This window comes from Rhamphochromis sp. 'chilingali', assembly GCF_963969265.1.
Source record: "Rhamphochromis sp. 'chilingali' genome assembly, chromosome: 15".
Taxonomy (NCBI): Eukaryota; Metazoa; Chordata; class Actinopteri; order Cichliformes; family Cichlidae; genus Rhamphochromis; species Rhamphochromis sp. 'chilingali'.
In genome coordinates, this window is record NC_137942.1 from 32,859,806 (window position 1) to 32,881,035 (window position 21,230).

General features: G+C 40.9%; 2 protein-coding genes across 2 annotated transcripts in view; one reads left to right on the forward strand and one right to left on the reverse strand.

Moving 5' to 3' along the window:
* Positions 1–215: 215 nt before the first annotated feature.
* Positions 216–21,230, forward strand: part of LOC308411816 (uncharacterized protein) — a gene marked incomplete at its 3' end in the record, with an annotated part of 66,400 nt that continues 45,385 nt past the window's right edge. Inside the window, exons 1-4 of the mRNA XM_080905842.1 lie at positions 216–361; positions 19,936–20,001; positions 20,315–20,374; positions 21,154–21,216. Of these exons, the coding sequence (XP_080761968.1) occupies positions 290–361; positions 19,936–20,001; positions 20,315–20,374; positions 21,154–21,216 (261 nt within the window). The 5' untranslated portion in view covers positions 216–289. The remainder of the gene's footprint in view (positions 362–19,935; positions 20,002–20,314; positions 20,375–21,153; positions 21,217–21,230) is intronic.
* On the reverse strand, positions 3,144–11,286 carry LOC308412294 (histone H1-like). Its single transcript, XM_080906534.1, has one exon. The coding sequence runs from the start codon at positions 8,402–8,404 to the stop codon at positions 8,024–8,026; it is 381 nt and encodes a 126-aa protein (XP_080762660.1). The 5' UTR covers positions 8,405–11,286; the 3' UTR covers positions 3,144–8,023.

Genomic DNA, 21,230 nt, shown 5'->3' on the forward strand with positions numbered 1-21,230 from the left:
ATACAGCCCCGACTTTGTTCTGCCTCGCTGCTTAATTAAAAAACTAGTTTAAGGTGTCCTGCACATGTGATATATATTTTTCCCTATATGAAGCCATTTTTTTAAACAAAACTCAAAACAGAGCCAATTAATCTTTCAGTCATTTATCCCCCCCCCCCCCCCCCCAAAGAAAATCCCACATGCATACTACCCTTTCAAATGTCTGGCTCCGCCTCTGCTTTTGTGACAAAAATAATTCTTAATAATTCAATTTAAATAGGCCCCGGGCAATAGTCTGGAAACTCCGGCGATGACGACGTGCAACACTACGAAAGCTGAAAGTGAAAGTAAAGATGCCAGAACGAATCAGCATCTCTCCAAGGTAGGCAGCAAAGAGCATTCTTCATTCTAACTGTGTGTTCAGTGTGTGTCGCTGAAATTGGGTCATCTTTAGCTTTTCTGCGAAATCGGTGTTGCGCGTGTTCAGTTAACTGGACATAGACATGTGGCTGAGCAGTAGCGCTGTGACGCCTGTCAAAGTATCTTGTGCGCAGTGTGACGAGCGAAAATAATGTGAAATTTGTGCAAAGTTGGTTCAGGCATATAATGTGTGCGCCGTGAGCAGAGCGCGTTTTCAGAATAAAGAACATGCTTGAGTTCTAGGTCAGCTGTTATCGATCTGTCGATACACGCACACATCCGAGGGGGTAAATCAGAAACAATCATCCGACTTCAGAGTGTTTTAATCCCGTCGCCGTTCACCGTTAACGATAGAAACACGTACAAAGAGCGGATTCGTGGGTATCATGCCTGCGTGACCAGTAGCGGTTTTTGATACGGGCGGTGGCCCAGGGGTGCATCGTGGTGGAGGGCCAGCGCATTTTAGGATCGGTTTTCTATCGCCCTTTTGTCGGGAGTAAGGGCGCCCTCCGTTTGCGAGGTGCGCCTGCTGCTTGCGGCACAGGGAGGAGAGGGCGGGTCGGCGGGGGAGTCTCTGGCTGGAGCTGCATCTAATAACCAACAAACACGAAAACACCAGACATCATGATACAGACTTATAATTTGCACCGATGTTTTTTCGAAATTCTGTGTGCGAAAAGTGAGCGTGAGAGCCCTCGGTGCGCATGCTCGCTGCTGAAGTCAAAGTAAACTTTATTGTCATCTCCGCTCCATACAGTCCAGAGACGAGACGACGCTCCAGTTACAGCAGTGCAAGTAAACTAACAATAAATATAAGAAGAGTAAGAAAACAAATATACACTTTAGGACTCGGGGTAAAGGGATCAATAACAATTTAAAATTTATAATTTACAGTTTGATGATTTAAAGTCTCACACACACACAACCCGTCGAAAGGGGCGGGGCCGGCTGCTTCCAAATAGAGCGCATTTCATTCCTAATATTGTCAATCCAAGCCCCATTATGTATTCATGATTTCAAGGGCATAGATTTGGTTTTGGCATTGGTGGGGACGGATGATTCAACCACCGAACCCTGCCCTGTTTCTTTTTTCCTTTTTGTTTTTGCTTCTTAATAAAAAGAGGAGAAATATACTTGGTACATATGTTATTCTACATGCTTTTAAACCATTTAAAATCACAATTCATAGTTTTATATGTGAATTATATAATGTTAAATTACTATTAAACAAATGACTATTTTAGGCTTTAGTTCACTTCAGCCATATTCCATATAAATCAGGTATAAAAATAGCTTCAAATACAGTCATGACAATAAAAGAATATGACTTTAAGGACTTAACAACATTACTTCAGTTACACCAACATCTCTTATTAGCACTAAGGGAACACTGAATGACCTGCTGGGTTTTGTCCATAAAACTACTCATCTAAGATTACCACAAAGTAAAAGATCTCTCAGCAAAATTATGCAACATTTTAGGCACTACTGCCCCGATTAACTCAGTGAGCTGGGATTTTTTTATTCCAAACATGAACTACTGTTACAGCAACAGACATGGACTACTGGTGTCCCACACAGCAACTCAATGTCCACTATGTGAAGCAGCCAACCACATGCCTGCTCCTCTCGTTAACTGAGATAAACTGCTGGCATATTGGTTTTCCATCTATACTGTCCAGCCTCTCCTGGTGGACACACAGCAGCATTGTTTAATCTCATTCGAGTCATTGTTAACCTTACCCATCTTTTTAGTCTTCTGAGAGCACTGAAGCTTCTTACAGCCTCAGTACCTGCGTTTTATCCTCAGATTAAAAGTATTATTGTGTGCTTGATGTGCCTCAGCTTTGGCCCTGGCTCCTCCCCTCTGACTGCACTAGGACATATTGCCACCTGATAAAATAACACATTGATTCGTGCCATATAAAAAGTGAGACATGTCAATTCAGATTCTTTGTCAAACATACACTAATGAATCAATTTATATCAGCAGCCTAACAATTGTCATGATAATAAATACTAGTTAATCTATAGCACCAACTCATCAGTCACCTGTGACCTCGCCTCTCCACCTCTGTCCGAGCTACAACATGGCAGAGCTGCCTCTGTCACCTGATGAATAACAGTGAGACACTCCACATACATGCAGTCACACATGTGCTTCAAATACAGTCATGAACCATCAAGTCATCATTTCACCTGTGTCACCATTACTCTCTGAGCTTTGTGTTGGTTGGAATATTTGCAAAATCATGACTACCTCATGACATTTTGTCTCAAAAATTAACCCTATGAATATGTCAGCACCATTAGGATGAAATTATTGTGTCACCAACATTTTAACGTTAGACATATCATTTTAACAGCCTCTGTAAACTAATATCCTGGCTGCTCGAGGCTGCAGTTTTCTCTGACAGTTTCAATCAAAATTAGAAATGCTGCTCTGAGACTGAGAGAACTAATAGTGCCGCCTGTTGTGCAGTTAGTTTCCAAAACACGTTATTCATGGTTACATACAGTTTTAGACTGATGTGGGCCAAAGCCTAGCATAGCCTGCAACGTTATTATGACACATTTTATGAGTGAACTTGGCTTTAAGTGACTTACAGGTTTCTTTGAAAAATACTTTCTTATATCCAGGTTCTTCCTTTTTGCTGCCGTCTGATAGGTTTGTAGCTTGAACCTATTCGCTGGAACGTTAAGACAATATAATTACACTGCAAGCAAGACGCAAGTAGGCAAACTTCTTCATGTTACTCGTGCACGGGAGAGAACCAGACAGAGCGCCGTTCCTTCGCTTGACCCCAGTAGCTCTCGTCCGTTCTCCCATACACTGTCCTTTTATTGAGGTTACATGAATATGCATAGGTTCATTAACATACGACGTCTACATACAAACAAAGAGTACCTTGCCTGTGTGTGTGTGTGTGTGTGTGTGTGTGTGTGTGTGTGTGTGTGTGGACTGCTGATCAAAGGGTCAAACATCCTTGGTCAGGAAGAGGGTAGCCTCCCCCTCACCCTAGATGGTTCATCCTAGATAACACGGTGAGGAAGTCCTGCAGTTCATCTAAACAAAGAGCACTTAGACTAGAACAGACGCAACTACGTTAATCCTACCATAAAATAATAAGACACGGTATGACCTCTCATGCTCCCAAAGTGCTGTCTAATACACACAAAGTTTGCAGACTATCAAGGATCAAAACCTCTACCAATCTACAACTAATTACAAAACTCTATAAGCATATATAAGTAAATATTTCTAAGCATAAATGACAATCAACAATACAAATCTAACATTTCCCCCCTTTTTGACCTTTATGCTTGAAAAGTTCCCAGGTATGAATACCTCATGTCTGACAGTTTCAATGCAAACCTTTTTATACTCAGCATATGTCAAATCACCCTAAATTACTGAAAAGGTACACAGTTCAACAAATGTATTAGCAGTTATCCCATTCATTGAGCTCAGCTCATGGCAAACTGCATCTTACGAGCAAACAAAGAAATTGTTAATTTAATAGTGAAAATAAGAAGATAACATTTTCAAAAACATCTCAGCTTGGTGGTGCTTCCTCCGGGTGTGCACATCACATGTCTCTCTGCAGAGTGGTTTGAGTTCTGCAGGGCGACATGAATGTCTCTTCTAGTTGTTTCGTTGTCCATAGGACCAGAGTCCAAATGTATGTAGAATAAACATTCAAACATACCAGTTGGTTTTGTTGTTTGTCAACATGGGTCTCAGCTATTTCCAAAGCTGCAGACCTCTCAGCACTCTAGTTTTATGGCCTCTTACCAGCCCCCATCACCTGACTTCAGACCTTCGTCTTGTGAGGGGGATATTTATGACTCCTTAATTGTCCACGCTCTGCAGAAAAGCTCTCTGTGGAAAGGGTGCTGGGTTCCGTCATCTTACTGCTGTTATGATCCCAGCAGCCTTCAGAGTGTCATCGTATGCACAGTACAGTGGCACAGCATTAGGTGATGTTCATAGGAAACTGCTGTCATCACCACCATAGCTTCTGGTTCCTGTGCTTTCACAGAATCATGATGTCATCCTCGAACTCCTTCTGCGCTGTCGATGGAGCTTGGCACGCTCCCCTCATCCCACGAGTTTTCATGTTCCAACGCTGCTGAAGGTTTAAGGCAGAGCACGTCGTACACCTTAGTTGTCTTCCTCAGCGTCAATATTGAATCTTTCATTTTATTTAAAATCTCCTGGAAGCTCAGTAGCACAGCCCTCTGTGTGATGTCTGCTGTGCTGAAGATGATCTCTGATCCTCCTGAAGCCTCTCTCCTGGCCTCAGCTCCCATCTTGTGGACGATCCTCTCCTCTATTTTGCAGGCAGTTTCATGGTCCTTGCTGTGGCTCCAAGGTCTGATCTCATGATGGGCCCCAACCAGCTTGACCTTTGACCTCAACCACTGCCTGGCTGTCAGCTATGCCTGGAATGGTTCACGCTTCTCACTGGGCCTCTGAAGATTTCTCAGGAGATTACTGCTGCACCTGTATTTCCTTGCTAAGAAGAAAAACTTCTATTTGGAGAGCATGTCAACAATCATCAAACCACATTCTTTAGTTCAGTGAACTTCACTTATAGGCCATCAAAGCCTCATCTGAACATGGATGCACCACTTGCATAGGTTTAATACTTGTAAATAAAACGGCTAATCACACAAATCACTGCAACAATAATAGTAAACATTGTTTAATGTTAATCCTTGCACTCCACCTCTTGACGCATGGACATTCCCATGCGTCAACTCACCAAACCTGGATCCCTGTCTTAAAGAAAAAGATTAGCTAGATCATGTCCCAGGCAACATCAGGGCATCTCCTCTGGAGTAGCTCCGTAACCCTGCAATAAAAGATGTTAGCGTGTCTTGCATATTAAGTTTGCTGAACACCTGGCTCTCCCAGGAGCCTGCATACACACCATCATGGCCTGGAAAACAAATCTGGAAGTGAAATCAAACTTCATACCTGTAAACAATTGTATCATAAGAGTAATAAGCATTCAACATCAGCAAGACAAGTGTCATGTGCAGGTTTTCTCAAATCAGTAACTACAACTATTACCCTAATTCACCTCAGACATGGATTATCCCATGTACTCTGTTAACATTAATGTAATCAGTGACTTCTCTTAAGCAAAGTCACTCCACTCATATATTATTATTATGGGTTCAAAAGTGGCCAGCAAATGAGCCCATAATAAACTATTCCATAATTACCGTAATCTCTTATTTGTTGTACTCATGTCACTTGTCCGCTTCAGCTGAATCTTCTAAATGCAGTCTCAGAAAAACAAACATTAGCAATACACATTGACTATCCTGGTGGGCAGGCGTCGGCCATCCACATTCCAGAGGTGCCATAAAACACCATAAAGTTAACACTCGCTGTGGAAAAAGTAACACTGGTCTCATCACAGTATGTCTCAAACTATATTAATTTCTCCATCAACATATGCCTGTAACTACAGTTTTCTTCACACATAAACCCAGAAATCTTGTAGTAGAGAAACATACGCCAGTATTCCTATAAATCACATGATCAAACACATGAAGAACTGTAATGCTGTAAAAACGAAAATGCAAATGTTAGCGCTTGCGCAGGCGTATGCATACTTTGTCACAGTTATCTCTGTGAGCACACAAGCTAGTGAATGACACACACATAGTAAATTCACAGACACAGAAAATGTCATTTAAAATGTTAAATCATCACGCAACCTCAAGTGTTGCTGTCATCTTTCTGCTTCTGTAAAGGGAAGCACACACAGACTCATCTGCACCTCTGCCAGGCGGGGGTCAACTTCACACAGTCGTGTTACATCAGTAAAGTCTTGTCAGCTTTTGTCAGCTTTTACCAGTCAGTCAGTTTGTTTTCCTTTCACTCACTCATTCATGCATTCATTCTTTCTTTCTTTGCTGATAGTGGAACCTATCGTCGCATTTAGTTTCCACTCTCAGCAAAATGACGTCATTTCAAAAAGAAAAAGAAGAACTTTAGTTTGGATTACATCGCTGAATCCTTTTGGACTGGGACTGTCATTTAATAATTGTCCCAAATAAGTGGCTTTCTCCAGAGTCCATTTAAATGTGGAGAACTCACTTGGCACAATTGTCTTGACGACGTGTAACGCTTTTAATTCCCGACTTGCAGATCTGCTCAAAGAAAAGAAATTCACAAGCAAAAATCAGTGCTTGTTCAAAAATGAAAAATAAAAAATAACAGAGATTATCAAACCAAACTCTCAGTGCACTGTGAAAGTATCAAAATAAAAAGGCCTTGTTAAGTCATGACACAAACTCCTCATCTCAGGAGGGTAAATCATACCATTAGCATGGTTCATCATACCATCATACTAATTGGCAGGCTCAACTTCACAACAAAAGAAAAATCATCAGCTACATTCACTCCAAATCAACCATCAGCTGCACCACTCACAACATAATCCTAATGTCTTATTTAACTTATGAGTTTAATCACCAGGTCTGTGTTCTTCACTCATTTAGGCCACAGATCTATTTTATTCAGTTTTCCTTTTTTTCCCTTCATCATAAAACATGTGACATGCTGTCATGCACTTCACAAAACAGTCTGTTCTGACATATTCAGAGTTGTGTATCTAAATACAGGATTCACTCGCACATCAAAACAGGAAACTCAGTGTTTTAGAGTCTCCACTCAACACACAACAACTCCAACACATCTCATTCACTCATACTAGAATTCAGTCACCTTTCATTAATCTAAAACCAATCAACTAATTTGCATATCAGCTATTAACCCACTAAGTTGACAGGACGACAGGAAAGCATGTTCAAAATAGTATCACAAAAGACAATTTCCCTCATACAGTAAATTACTTGCTGCATCAATCAAGCAGGAAGCTTCTCCCAATTTACCATTTTAACAACTAAATTTATTGTCTGATCACTGGTTGGTCAAACCAGGATCTTTTTTCCCACAAAAGTTAAACTGTTGTCCTGCAACCTGGAGAGTCAATTTTTTTTTTTTTTTTTTTTTTTTAGGATAAATTCAGTATTTGATAACAAGTGTCTGCTAAATTGACACTAATTTAACACTGATGAAAGATAACAAGCTAATTTTCATTACATGTGTTTGTGTTATTAGGCAGGTCTAATGCATGTCTGTGGAGCTGCATCTCCAGCAGAGCATGTTCTTAAAGCTGCCTTTCCTACACACTTCTCTGCTATTATTTAATCATTTCTTAACTAATGTGCTATGAGTCTTCATGAGTCATTTTGTGTTTGGAATTGTTAGTAGGGTTAATGCATGTTCTGCTTGTGTGTGTGTGATTTTGTATATGTTTCTATTTTCGCAATGTTTCAGACTCCGTCTCAATTTTCCAACTTAAGCAGTCAGTTTTCTTTTCCCCAGGTTTGCTAACCCAAATTTTGATTTCCCACATTAAATAATTCCTATGTGTTCTCACCTAGTCTTCTCACTCTGTTGTCCTCTCCCACTTCAACAGTCCAACAGCCGGCAGTTCTCCTTCAGCTTTGTCCTGTGTCCCACTGTCTCTTCTTGCCATTTTACTCCACAGGTGGCAAATGTCAAACTCCAACTGTTCAGTTCTCCCAAACGTTTTCTTCACATGCACAGTGAAGTCACAGCCACTCTCACTATTGTCCTCTGATGCGGTTGACTTCGTGCTAGTGGCTGAAGTGCTGCTGCTGCTGCCTTCCTGGGCGACTTCTTAGCAGCTGCTGCCGGTTTCTTGGCTTTGGCCGCGGCGGGCGTCTTAGCTTTGGTCTCAGTAACCCTGTTCATCTTGAAGGATCCGGAGGCCCCGGTGCCCTTGGTCTGCACCAGAGTGCCCTTCGCCACCAGACTCTTGATGGCGGTCTTGACACGGGCCTTGTTCTTGTCCACATCGTAGCCTCCGGCAGCCAGAGCCTTCTTGAGAGCGGCCACGGCTTTCACAATCAGCTCGCCCACGCTGAGGCCGACCTTCTTGGGCTTGGAAGTCATCGTCTTCTTCTTCTTGGCCTGAACCTCTGCACAGGGCGCAGGGCGTGTTTATGATGGAGCCTTTCCCACCACAGCGCCGGCACGTTGAACGCATCATGAAGGGTCCATTTCTTTCATGTAGCTATGGTCGCTAGCCAGCATGCTAGCCGCATGTGGCTTGCCCGAGTCACTCAGTCCTTTTTGAGCATTTCAACATGCTGCCGCCGCAGACCCTGGCCTCAGATCCAGCAAGTTTAGCGCGCTGATCTCCAAAAAAGTCCCGAAGGCCAGAAAGACGTCAAATAAGTGTCTCGTGCTGAGAACTCAAACAAAAACTCCTCTTCACGCTGCCATCTTGCTCGCCCCTCCGTGAAATTCAACCAATCAGACAGGAAGATGGGTTTGCTTTCTTCTTCTGCTGCTGTTTATCCACATTACTGCTGCTTGTTGGGACTTTTTTGCTCAGGACTTGATGCTGTCTCTTTATCATGTTATTGCTTTGGAGCTGCATTCCTTGTCTTCAGGGAGGGGTGAGAGCTTGCTTGTGAGGTTGAGAGACACATGGCGCTGTAAATAAGTCAGCCAGAAACTTGGCCTGCATGTTTCCAATGATGTTAAAATATAACTTTCTTCCGACTGCTGCATGTGGAAAATTGATTCAGGTCTGCTTTTCACCTGAAAGTGACAAACTAAAACATTTTCATTATTATCATCACTGCTTAATCAACACACATCTCTCTCTCTCTCTCTCTGTCTGTGTTTGTGTGAACAATCCTTTCTTAAAAGCAGAAAATGAAATTGTAGTTGTTTTTGGCTGATCAACACAAAACCTTTTTCCTATGATTATTTTTCTTTTTCACTCTTTTTTTTCTTTTTTTTTCGTTACAATAGCTGGTGACCTGCAGAATCACCGCTCTCACTCACAATCAAAGGCAATTACTTTTACACAGCGCACAAAAACACTGTGATGTCAGACACATTCACACTCACTTTTTCATCTGCATAAATAAACCATATGGCTGGAGATATGTGCCATGGTGATCCATAAGCATGATCACCAGTTTATTTAATTATTTTTAATCCAACAAAACAAATAAACAAAAACATGATGCTGATGCTACACACACACACGAGTCAAGGTGCAGAAAAACTGCTCATGGAAACGCTGCACACTCTCTGTTTCCCTCTCTTTGAGTAGTTCTCAGACAGCTCTTGATCTGATAATGTGTAGCTTGCTCATCAGCTCAAAAAACAAAAACAAAACTGCAACGCGACATCACACAGTAGTTGCATGCTCTGCCCACAGCGGCAAAGTCTTACACTTTCATATTCAACTCAGCTTCTCCATCATGTACTTTTAGATGTTTCATACAGGGTTCAGCATATTAGTTGTTTTCACAGATGTGCTCCATATCTCAACAATGGCTCATAACAAGACGACAGTCTTTCACACAGGTCAAGTGCCTCTATGCACTTCATTAGTTTAAATATTTACCTATATCACTTCACCTCACATGTCATTGTACTGAATTTAAGCAACCACAAGCTTAATGTAGATTACTTTTAACAACTATCCACCTCAATTACGTCTATGGTCTGGCACACAGGCTGTTGTCGATCAGGGCAAGCTAAAGAATAAACATTTTGTGTCAGCTGCCAGGAGCAAAGTCCAGCACAAACGTCTGTCTCCCTCCAACTCACTCTTGGTTGCTTAGAAACCCATGATAACAACAACAGTCGGTGTCACAGACCACATGTTCTGCTCCGCACACACTCACACACAACAACAACAACAACAACGACGACGACGACAATGACAACAACACAAAATAGGCCTACTGTCCAGCACAATCTGGACCCCGCGGAACTTCTCAACACCCCACTGAGCGGTGGAGAACTCACTACAGTACCCCACACAGCGGTCTGTATTTCGCCCCACTAAGACGGCGAACCAAAAAAAGTTCGAACTGCGCAACTCTGCGACTTAATGCTTCTGTACAAAAAACCCCACTGAGCGGCTTTGTACATCGCCCCACTTAGACGGCGAATTTTAGCCCCACTGAGCGGCCACGGACAACGCCCCACTGAGCGGCGAAGACGTACAATTATAGAGTTGGACTCTAAACTTACTCGGTGTTGCTTAGCGTGTAATATCAGCCTCGAATCCCGCCAATCGCCATTCATCGAGGAGAAAAGACATACAGCGAATCCACAGGAACTTCCTGGCTGACGTCAGTCTTTCAGCGTGCCTCTCCTCCCCTCGGTGAATGCGATTCCAGGGCTCCGCCTCTCGAAGGACCAATTAATGATAGGTTTGTAGCTTGAACCTATTCGCTGGAACGTTAAGACAATATAATTACACTGCAAGCAAGACGCAAGTAGGCAAACTTCTTCATGTTACTCGTGCACGGGAGAGAACCAGACAGAGCGCCGTTCCTTCGCTTGACCCCAGTAGCTCTCGTCCGTCCTCCCAAACACTGTCCTTTTATTGAGGTTACATGAATATGCATAGGTTCATTAACATACGACGTCTACATACAAACAAAGAGTACCTTGCCTGTGTGTGTGTGTGTGTGTGTGTGTGTGTGTGTGTGTGTGTGTGTGTGTGTGTGTGGACTGCTGATCAAAGGGTCAAACATCCTTGGTCAGGAAGAGGGTAGCCTCCCCCTCACCCTAGATGGTTCATCCTAGATAACACGGTGAGGAAGTCCTGCAGTTCATCTAAACAAAGAGCACTTAGACTAGAACAGACGCAACTACGTTAATCCTACCATAAAATAATAAGACACGGTATGACCTCTCATGCTCCCAAAGTGCTGTCTAATACACACAAAGTTTGCAGACTATCAAGGATCAAAACCTCTACCAATCTACAACTAATTACAAAACTCTAAGCATATATAAGTAAATATTTCTAAGCATAAATGACAATCAACAATACAAATCTAACACCGTCCTCCTCTCCTCCTGGCAGCGCAGGTTTGCTGCAGAGCTCCCTGAAAGGCTCAGCCAATCACATTGCCATATTTGTCACATGACGTAGGACTCCAGTAGAGAACGTAATTGAACTCTTTCTGCACCGCTGGGTGAATGAGATGTCGACAGATCGTTTTTTTTTTCTTTCTATTGGGTTTGTTTTTCTTTACTCGAAGAGATCAAATTATTGGTGGGGACAATTCAATAATCGCTGGATATTGGTGGTCCATGCCAAATCTACGCCCTTGCATGATTTGAATCCTGGGTTGAGCGAAATCCCAGAAATAAAGACAAAGCGAATCTGTGAACTAAGGTGTAGGAAAGAAAAGTTCAAAGCCATCAGGTGCTCAGTTTAGAAAAAAGAGAAAAGAAGAGGAGGAGAAACGAGCAACAGATACAGGTAAGCAGATGTGTCATTGGATAATGGCAGGTCATCCTGAAACAATGAGAATCAGATTACTTTATTAATCCCTAAGGAAATTATGTGGGTTACAGTTGCTCCAAGAAGAAATGGAAAAAATAGCAACAGTAACAGACTAAACTCCAAACAATACATTATGATACACAGTTTAATATTAATTAGTCATTGTCAGTTGTTGATTTGTCCTGTTCTCATTGTATGACGAATTATGATGGCTGTTTGGTAGCTGTTTGCATACAATGCATACTCTCTCTCTCTCTTCACATGTGTGTGTGCTTCTCTGGTGAAATTCAGTGTGGTCCCGACAACAGTTTTATGTTAATGTACAACCCTTAATATGTTTTATGTATGTGTGTCCGTGTGTGTGTGTCTTTGTGTGCGTGTGTGTGTGTGGGGGGGGGGATGTCAGATGGAGTGTTCACCCAGGGCGCCAAACAGGCTAGGACCGCCACTGTGCATGACTATTGCCTTCGGCGTGAGCTACATACGTGGCGAACTTGGTCACCAGCATTCATGCTTCATTTTAACCTTTTACCAAGTAAGATTTCAAAACAAAGCGCAACAATTGTGAAACAAAAGTTTGATTTAAAAATTCTGTCCCAGGTACATTTCTAGGTAACAATAAGGATTCTTCAGCTGACCTGTTGCTTGTTTAGGAACAAAAGTTTATGTGATGATCGGAACCAAAATTGCGACTAATCTTTGCCTGTTACTGATCTGATTTACACAACAGACATGTTGTTGTTTAATAATAATGTTGATAACTAGAGCATGTCTCAAAACCATCTGGATAGTGTCAAGTTTACCACACTATAACATCAGCTCTTCCTGTAACTACAGTCTGGGAACATAGCAGGCAGATGCTTGAGAGGAATGCTATCCTGGAGGACTCTATCTGCTCAGCAGTCCGGGTCTGCTTTTTCCTTTTTTTTTTGTTTCATCACACCTTAAATGTGTGACTTGTTAAAAGGTGTGCATGGCAGGCAGGCTTTTCTTCTACTGTTTTCTTCTACTTCTACTGTAATAGATGCAGTGCGTGTGTTTTAGCATCGTCTTGCTATTTTTGTGCTATATTCAAGAGGCGTCATCTGGATGGGAGCAGATGTTGCTTTAAAACAGGCTTGGGAAGCTCCAGGCCTCAAGGCTGGGGTCCTGCAGGGTTTTAGATATATCTTGAACACAGCTGATTTAAATGGCTAAATTACATCATCAACATGTTTTGAAGTTGAAAGAAATTTAAAATTTTGATTTTTTATTTTAAATGAGCTCAGAGAAAATGACAGTGTTTCAAACATCCTCAATGCAGATGCGGATCACACAGTGAACAGAGTTCACAGATAGTGATCTCTCAAAGTGTGGTGCTGAGCCCATGCACTAATATCCATTACAGGATCAACTAATTTTCAGACTTTTGGCTGAGTGTTTCGATTAGATGTACTGCAGATGATGAGATTCTGCCAGTCTTTACGTCTGAGAAGCTGTGCATTGCTCGGTGTTTTGAAGGAAGGCTCAGAGGAGGTTGGAGATTGTTACCATCATTAGGGATGGGTATCGTTTAGGTTTTATCCCATACCGGTACTTTTGAAACGGTGCTGGTGCTTAAACGGTGCTCGAATCGGTGCTTAAAGAATCAAGAACACAAACTTTGTCCTAAAACCTCTCATGTTTAGCTGTTTTTTGTAAAAAGATAACAATGTTAGCCTTTTCTGCAGCTATGGGGCATATATGGTATCACTCTTGGCTGGAAGCAGTGCTTAATCATTGAAAAAAAAAAAAACACCAACTTTATCCAAAAACCTCTCACGTTTAGCTGTTTTCCACTTTTTCTTTGGTCATTTTAGCCTTTTTGTCCAGGGAGAAGGGAGTATCTGCCATCAAACAAGAAGACAGCCGCATGTAACTACGACGGTGTTTGCTAGTTCACCTTAAATGCATTAATTTGATAACGTGGTTAGCCTACTCAATGTAAACTACTTGGTCTCTTCCTGTGATCTCAGATTAACCCAGAAGGTATAAAGCAGGAAGTAAAACAACATTTCCTCCTTTTGTTTCTGTAAGACAGGTAGGTAAGGTAACTTTAAACAATAAAAATTAACAGTTGAAATAAAGAACATGTTAACTTAACAAACTCGTAGGAATTGATTTAAACCAAGATGTTATATTATATAATCTGTAAAAGTGCAAAACATAAAGAAACCTGGGATAGTAGATGTTTGCCTATTGCAGACTACATGTAGGAGCCATATGAGTTGTTCCTTTTTGACTAAGTGGGTTGGTTTAAATGGACTCACTGTATTGGTGCACGGGTGTGGGGCGTGTCTCATGGGTGTGGTAGATGATAAATCTGGTTGCACTCACCTGTTCACCGCACCTGGTGTTGATGAGCAGAAAGGTAGGATGAGCATGAGGCAAAACTTTCTGTTGACTGCAGCTTGAATGATTTTGATGTATTTTGACTGGAACTTGATGGTTTATGTATATTTGTGCACTAATTGATGCCATAGGCCAAACTGTGTGTTGGCATTGTAATTAGTGCAGTTATTGGTGAGTTGCAGTTATTTGTTTGTGCAATCTGTGCATTTGTTTAATAGTTAATCCCATGTGCTGATTTATATATTGGACAGTTGCATGTGGAATAAAAGGAGCAAATGATACAGAAGTGTATTTGGAATAAAAGGAGCAAATGGTACAGAAGTGTATTTTATCAGTTTGTTGTTGCGAGTCATCTGTGTCCTCATGTTTAGCCTGCCGCGGCCATTGGTTGAAGGAGCCGCAACACTACATATGAAATATGGTTAATTCAAAACAAGAACGTCAACTAAGAAAATGGACAAATGGTGTTCTCACCCACTTTGTCACAATGAGATTTGAAAATCATTGTATTTTGCCTTTAGATTTATTAACAAAATTGGATTTGGGTTTGTATCTATAATCGTTATTAACTCATTCACTGCCAGCCATTTTCAAATGGCTGGCAGTAAAACACAACAAGACTTGCACCACATTTTTGTCTCACTGCGCAATCCCATACGTGCTCAAACCCTGCACCTCCTTGCAGGTCTACTTTTACTGCTGGTGGGCTTCAGTTCAACTTACGTTGACTGCCATTGACGTCTATAGACGTCAATGGCAGTGAATGAGTTAATAATAATTTAAATGATAAAATAATGGAGGAAACAAACTGTGTGGTGTGCAGAAACAATAAAGATAGACTTTAGTCAAAACCCTGACAGTGAGGAAATTTGCAGCACAGACGGATCAGTGATACTAAATAAAACAAACACATTAACATGTGGTGCTGTGGATCACTGTAATGAATGCCTTTGATCTGTCAATACTTTGTGCTGATAAATCACTGCTTACAGAGACAGATGTCAGAGCTAATTAACACTTTTGAAGTGGGAGCAATGGATCACTTTATTATACTGAGAAAACTACAAGTAACCAGTATTTTCACAACAGCAGCATGACGAAGTCCAGGTGCTGGTTTTCCAGTGTGTGCGTCTGATGGCCCAAAGCTGACTCAGAGCTATAACACCATCCATGGCTGCAGCATGGAACAGATGTGGGTGTGACATCTCCCAGAGGAGTCCAAATCGTCATCAAACAGCCCTACAGAGACAAAAACGTGAAAATATAAACAACCAGACTATCAGCAGAGATTTAACTACTTTAAGACCTCTGTGAAAATCATTTACAGTATATATCACAGAATTTAAGGCCTTTATAATCAGAGCATACAGAGAAAAGTACTGAGCTGAATCAATTTCAGTTTTCGTTTCTCATGATATATATTGTATTAACAATTAAATTTCATTATCTGTGTCTTTGCCACACAGGTGTAGATACTGTAGGTTCAGTGAATTCTTACATTGCACTGATTAGAATATACTGGACATTCAAAGCTAAGATTCAGCGCACCGTGTTAGAGGCTGGGATTTGATGAATTCATCATATATACAACCTTTGATCATCATTTATGTCCAGTTGAGAATGAATCTGTGCACTCACATATTAAATGAACTGAAATCAGTAGTGTGATCTCCAGTCTTGATATATTAAATGTGAGAACTGACAGATGTTATTTTAATCAGCCTGTCTCAGTTGTTTTAACTCTTAAGTATCACAAAGTAATGTGGTAACATCTGGACTGACGAGTTTACTGTCAGCATTTTAATCGCTAGTTTAAAGGCTGTAGGCTGCAGCTGTTGCTCTAACGCTGTATAAATGTAACAGGCCTCAGTGCTGGTTCTTAGGGTTGCCAACTCCCTGAAAAATAAATAAGGGACACCTCGTGGCCAGGGCCGGGCGACCCAGTTGTCTTCACCCTTCCCAGTGTGGTGAATTTTCTAGCTCTTTTTTTGTGTGTGAAATTATTTTTTTAACCATTTGACTTGAAGTTGATTTAAGTAGATGCATATTCTATTCTTTGTGATATGAACACATGTGAAACAAATGATCATTTAGCCATTTATTTTTAGCTCAAAATGACAACATTAACACAGTAAAACAGGTCTCTTTCTTAAACAGAAGCCTGGCATGCTTAACTTTTGAGAATATAAGTAAATCTTTCTTTAAAAGAACTCTGTCCTGCTTAACTTAAAATAATAGAAAACAATAGAAAGAAAAACATTCTTGTAACAGTGCACATTTAGTGCATTTAGTACAATTGGCTTCAGTTGAGGTATTATTTCAGCTTTTCTAATCAGCTGCTCCTGTTTGTAAACCCGCTTGTTCCCATGATTATGCATCATAACTCATCATCATTATTCATCTATGTATTACTTTTATGTATTAGTCATCTATTTGTTGTAATCATCTATCCTTGCAGTTGTTTATTACACAAAATAAATTATATTATCACACTTCTGGCCACATAGCGCTGATATTCACTGCACATGCCCATATTAACGTTTTCCAGCCAGGTGTTTTCCTTTTCCCATTCTTCCCTTTCTCTGAGGGGAACAAACATTGCTGCTCTAACGCTGGGCTTACACTGTGCAGTTTTAGGCCCATTTTGAGCCGATTTTTGAGTGATCGGACCGATTTTGGCCTGCATCGTGTAGTATACGTGGGGTAACGAGAAGTGATTAACACCTCACGACCAGCTCCCGATCATCAATCGCTCGTGAGGGTCTCACCACAGCCGCTCACACTGCTCACGCGCAAACACGTAAACGTTGGTGTAAAAGATGGAGCAGCACGGCTGTGCAGCGTGTGATCTGGACACAAGCGATGGAGGCACAACTTGTAGAACTTTGGAAAGCTCATCCGAGCCTTTTCGATGTGGCATCACAAAATTATCACGACCACAACAACCGTGAAAATAGTTGGATTTACACTGCTGCTCAATCACAGCTGCCTGATCAATGTTTTTCATTAGCAATTTAGCAAAGTTGATGGTGGTGGTGTGTCTGTGTGAGTGAGAGACAGAGAGAGCGAGCGACAGATTTTCTGTTATAACCTTCATGTTATGGAGGCACAGTGTGAGCTCTCAGGTCGCATCAGAGCATCGGGCGGTATAGTGTGAGAGTACATCGTGACATATGAACTTCTAACCCCTGCGAGTCAATCGTGCAGTTTGAGCAGGAGCTGAATAACGTGACTGAAAAAATCGCACAGTGTTTGCCCAGCTTTAGGTGTACTGTCGTCCGAGACTTGCACCGCAGTGTCGGCGTTTGTTTCCCTGTTGGCCATGCTTCTTGTTGTGGTCATCTGTTGTCTTCCGGTATTTTCTCCGCAAGCGACCTTTCCTCGACCAATGAGATGAGCGGTAATCTGAATTGTCATACTCGAATTGTCATAAGTGTGCTGTCAGCTCATTGGTCACAAAGCAGGAGAGGGGCTGGGAATTATGTTTTCAAACAAAGTGTTAATTCCATTAACATTTATAGACTACTTTTGATTCTCACTGTATTACAGGACAAAGTGCGTCCCTTATTAGCTCAATACGGGACGTGTACTTTTGTTTCGAAATACGGGACGATTCCGTATTTTAAGGGACGGTTGGCAACCCTACGGGTTCTAATAGTCTGAGCTGCTTCCAGCTTTATTTGTGAAGAGCACAGCAGCTTAGAGAACACGTAGCGAGCTCGTACAGCTGCGACGTAAAACTTTCACGAGCTAAGATGACCTTAAAATAACGGGGCTACGTGCGGTGATGCTAGCGTTAGCCATGTTAGCACGTTACCTTCACAGGTGGTCAGACAGGCACTCAGTCAGAGGTTGTGCTCTCCGTTTCGCTGCAGGGTCCCTCCCGAGGCTGAACGGCCTTTGTACAAGCACACACGCTTCTTAGCAGGGTGAAGCTATGAGCTAGAAAAATCCAGGCTGGCAGACAGCCTGTGTCTGACCAACCAATCTCCTTTGAATAGCAGCAGGATTTTTAAAATGAAGTTGTTAATCCAACTGCTAATCCACATGTTAATCCCTGAGCGAACAGGAAAGGGAAATGGATTTTGAAATGCAGTTTATTAAAGTGCAATTCAAAAAAAGGTTTTTGAAATGAAGACTTAAAAAGCATTTTAAAAATCAGTTTATTAAATTGGAATTCAAAAATGAATTTACAAATGCAGATTTTATTCTACAATTCATTATTTAAGCACGAATTTTTTTTTTTTTTTATTTCGATGCGCGTGGCTCTTGTGGTCCTCCATACCAGCTCAATAGGGGACCCGGGGTTTAAGGCTCATTAGAGCCACCGAGAACATCGGACTCCCGGAACATTGTTTTCAGACCTCCGTGGTCTTTCGCTACTTGGGTTAAGCACAATATATAAGTCACAAAAATGTTATTGTTTGGCTTTTTTCAGTGTTTTATTTGTCCTTGATTAAATCGGTTTTGCTGAAATTAAAGTTCCAGTTTTCACACAGCTGAATAAACGTCAAACAGAAAACTGATTGAACTGAAGTGTGAGATGGACTCCAATGTCCTGTTATATTTTAGGGAGCAAGGAGCAGATGGCTGCCTTTAATAAACTCCTGAAGGCTGAACGGTCCCATTTCATAGCCTCGCACTTCCGGTCCTCTTGGTCTGCGATTTATAAGAGAAAAGGCTTGAAAGCACTCTCCACCTGTGAGCAAAAACAAACCCCACCCCCCTCTGCCTTTCCTATTCGTCCAAAAAAGTACCATGTCGACCAATCAAAAAATGATATGGCAACGTGGCATTTAGTTGTTTAGGAAGGGGGAAGTTTTAGGAGTTATGGCGGTGTTTTGAGATGTGAGAGATTTGCGACGTTTAGCGCAAATCTTGTGTAGTTAGTGTGTAGTGTAGTCAATAGTGTTGTTGTGTGTCAGAACAATGAGGCGACTGTTGAGTGTTACAGGTGTTACAGCAGTGATACATCTCCTGTTGTCAGGCCTGCAGGTATCAGGCTGTTGGTCTCCTTCATCTCATAGTGGACAGGAATTATTTTTTTGGAGTGGCACAAATAATTTGTGTGGCATCAGATTTGATGCAGAACAGCTGTTCTGTAAATAGTTTGAAATGTTTATTTAAAAAACGCCTTGGCTGCATTTAAAAAAAAAAAAAAAAAAAAAAAGCTGCAAAAAACTTTGTTTGCCAAACTGAGTTACTTTTTTGAAGAAGTAACTATATAATTAATTGCCCACCATTGGTCATTATATACTGTATTTTGCCGACAGAGTTACAGACTCTCTCAGAGCTTTATAAAAAAAGAAAAGAAAAAGAAAAGAAAATTGTTTTCAAAATTGGAGTGCAAGTTATTTTTGCTTCCAATAGTGTTAACATGCTACACAGGTCATGAACAAGATTTTTTTTTTTTTTCCATTTTCATTGTAAGTGGGCTAAAGCAGTTAATTAAAAGTCATCTAACATAAATGTAAATGCTGTAATTTGATTATTTTAATAAACCATGAAACTTCGATGGATTCGATGCCAGCATGACCACAGTGCACACATCTGATGTCGCTCACAGTGGTCCAAGAGATCGCTCAGGGAGTTTGTGTGTTCGCTCAGACACGTGAAAAATTAGAGGGAACATTGACCACAACATAACCTAACAGACCTACACCTTAGTTGACAGATATGTTTTGTCTCGGGTTTATTTCTGGGATTTCGTTTTATTTTTTAAATCTTCTGTGTGTCTGTGTCCATAATATACCTTTCTCCTGCTTTTTTTGTTTCACTGTAGTTTGCAAAGATCACAGAGGGCATCATGACGTCACACGGCTGTTTTCTCTGCCTGTTGCTTTTTAGTGTGAGTGTTCTCTTTGCAGTTTTACTCTATTTTCTTTTATATAAGTGCTGTAAAATGTGCTCTTGGTGATCCGAACTTAATAGTTTCGAGAGGAGCGCGAATGTTTTTAGTTTTAATGTTTTGTTGATTACTGTAACTTCTGGTTTTATTAAAAAGCTATGAGACCTAAAGTACTCATTTGTCATTTTTTTTGGTAGCCTGTCCTTCTTAAATTTAGGTCTGCATTAGTTTAGTTTATATAGTGTTATACAAGTTATGTTCATTATATGGTGGTAATTCTGTCCGTCAAATTAAACAACGTTTTGTCTACCAGGTAATCCTGATCGAGCCATCAGAAGCAGGTTGTATGGACCACTTCACAAAAAAAGACTGGGTAACAAAAAATGTTATTTTCCCTAATTATTAAATTTCTTAATAGGCTGATCTCTAATGCTGGATGACAAGGGTGTTAAGATAAAAGGTAATATGAGGATGATGTAAATCAGGCCCCAAAACAACAAATATTCAAAGACTGTAATGAGTGTTTACTTCTGCTTAACTGCATTATGCTGTTGTCTACATCTTAGGAGCTAATAAGCTACTTTAAAAGTGGTCCCATATTTAAATGGTCTGTAAAGAAAGTGTGGAAGTCTGCGTCTGTTTCAGTGTGAAACACACAGAGCTCCAAGTTAAGTTTTTACTTGTTGTCAGTGATGGAAAAAATACATTTTTAAGGACTTGTGGTGAGCACAAGGTCAGAGATTGTAAGCTTTGTATGCAATCTGTTGAGAATATAAAACAAGGGTTTGGTGTCATTATAGCTTGTACATTACTTTCCCAAAAAAAGTTTAGTTAAAGATATATGATACAAAAACTTCCTGGTGCCTTTGGTGACATTTTTTTGTTTCCATTTTCTTGTAATTCTGAATGATTACATTTTTATTTAAAACAATGAAATGACAGACAAAGCCAACAATCAGATTTGGGTGTTGGGATCAGGTTCTAGACAACCAGCAGCCCTCTGGGGGCCTCCAACCCCAGCAGATTTGTGTTTTAGCAGCCAATATATTTCACTCTCTTTGGATTTTTGCAGTTTCAGTTGTGATGATCACTCACTAAAAATAAACATAACTATTGATGTATTTTGCTTCTTTACCATTTCTCTATGTTTAGAATACAACTACACTACACAGGCTGCCAGAGAATATTACCGTCAAAATAATGAACAAGTCTGAGGTAACTTTGTGAAA

What these genes read in the sequence shown, in the direction of transcription:
- LOC308412294 (XM_080906534.1), bottom strand. Translation starts at nt 8,404, where the DNA reads ATGACTTCCAAGCCCAAGAAGGTCGGCCTCAGCGTGGGCGAGCTGATT.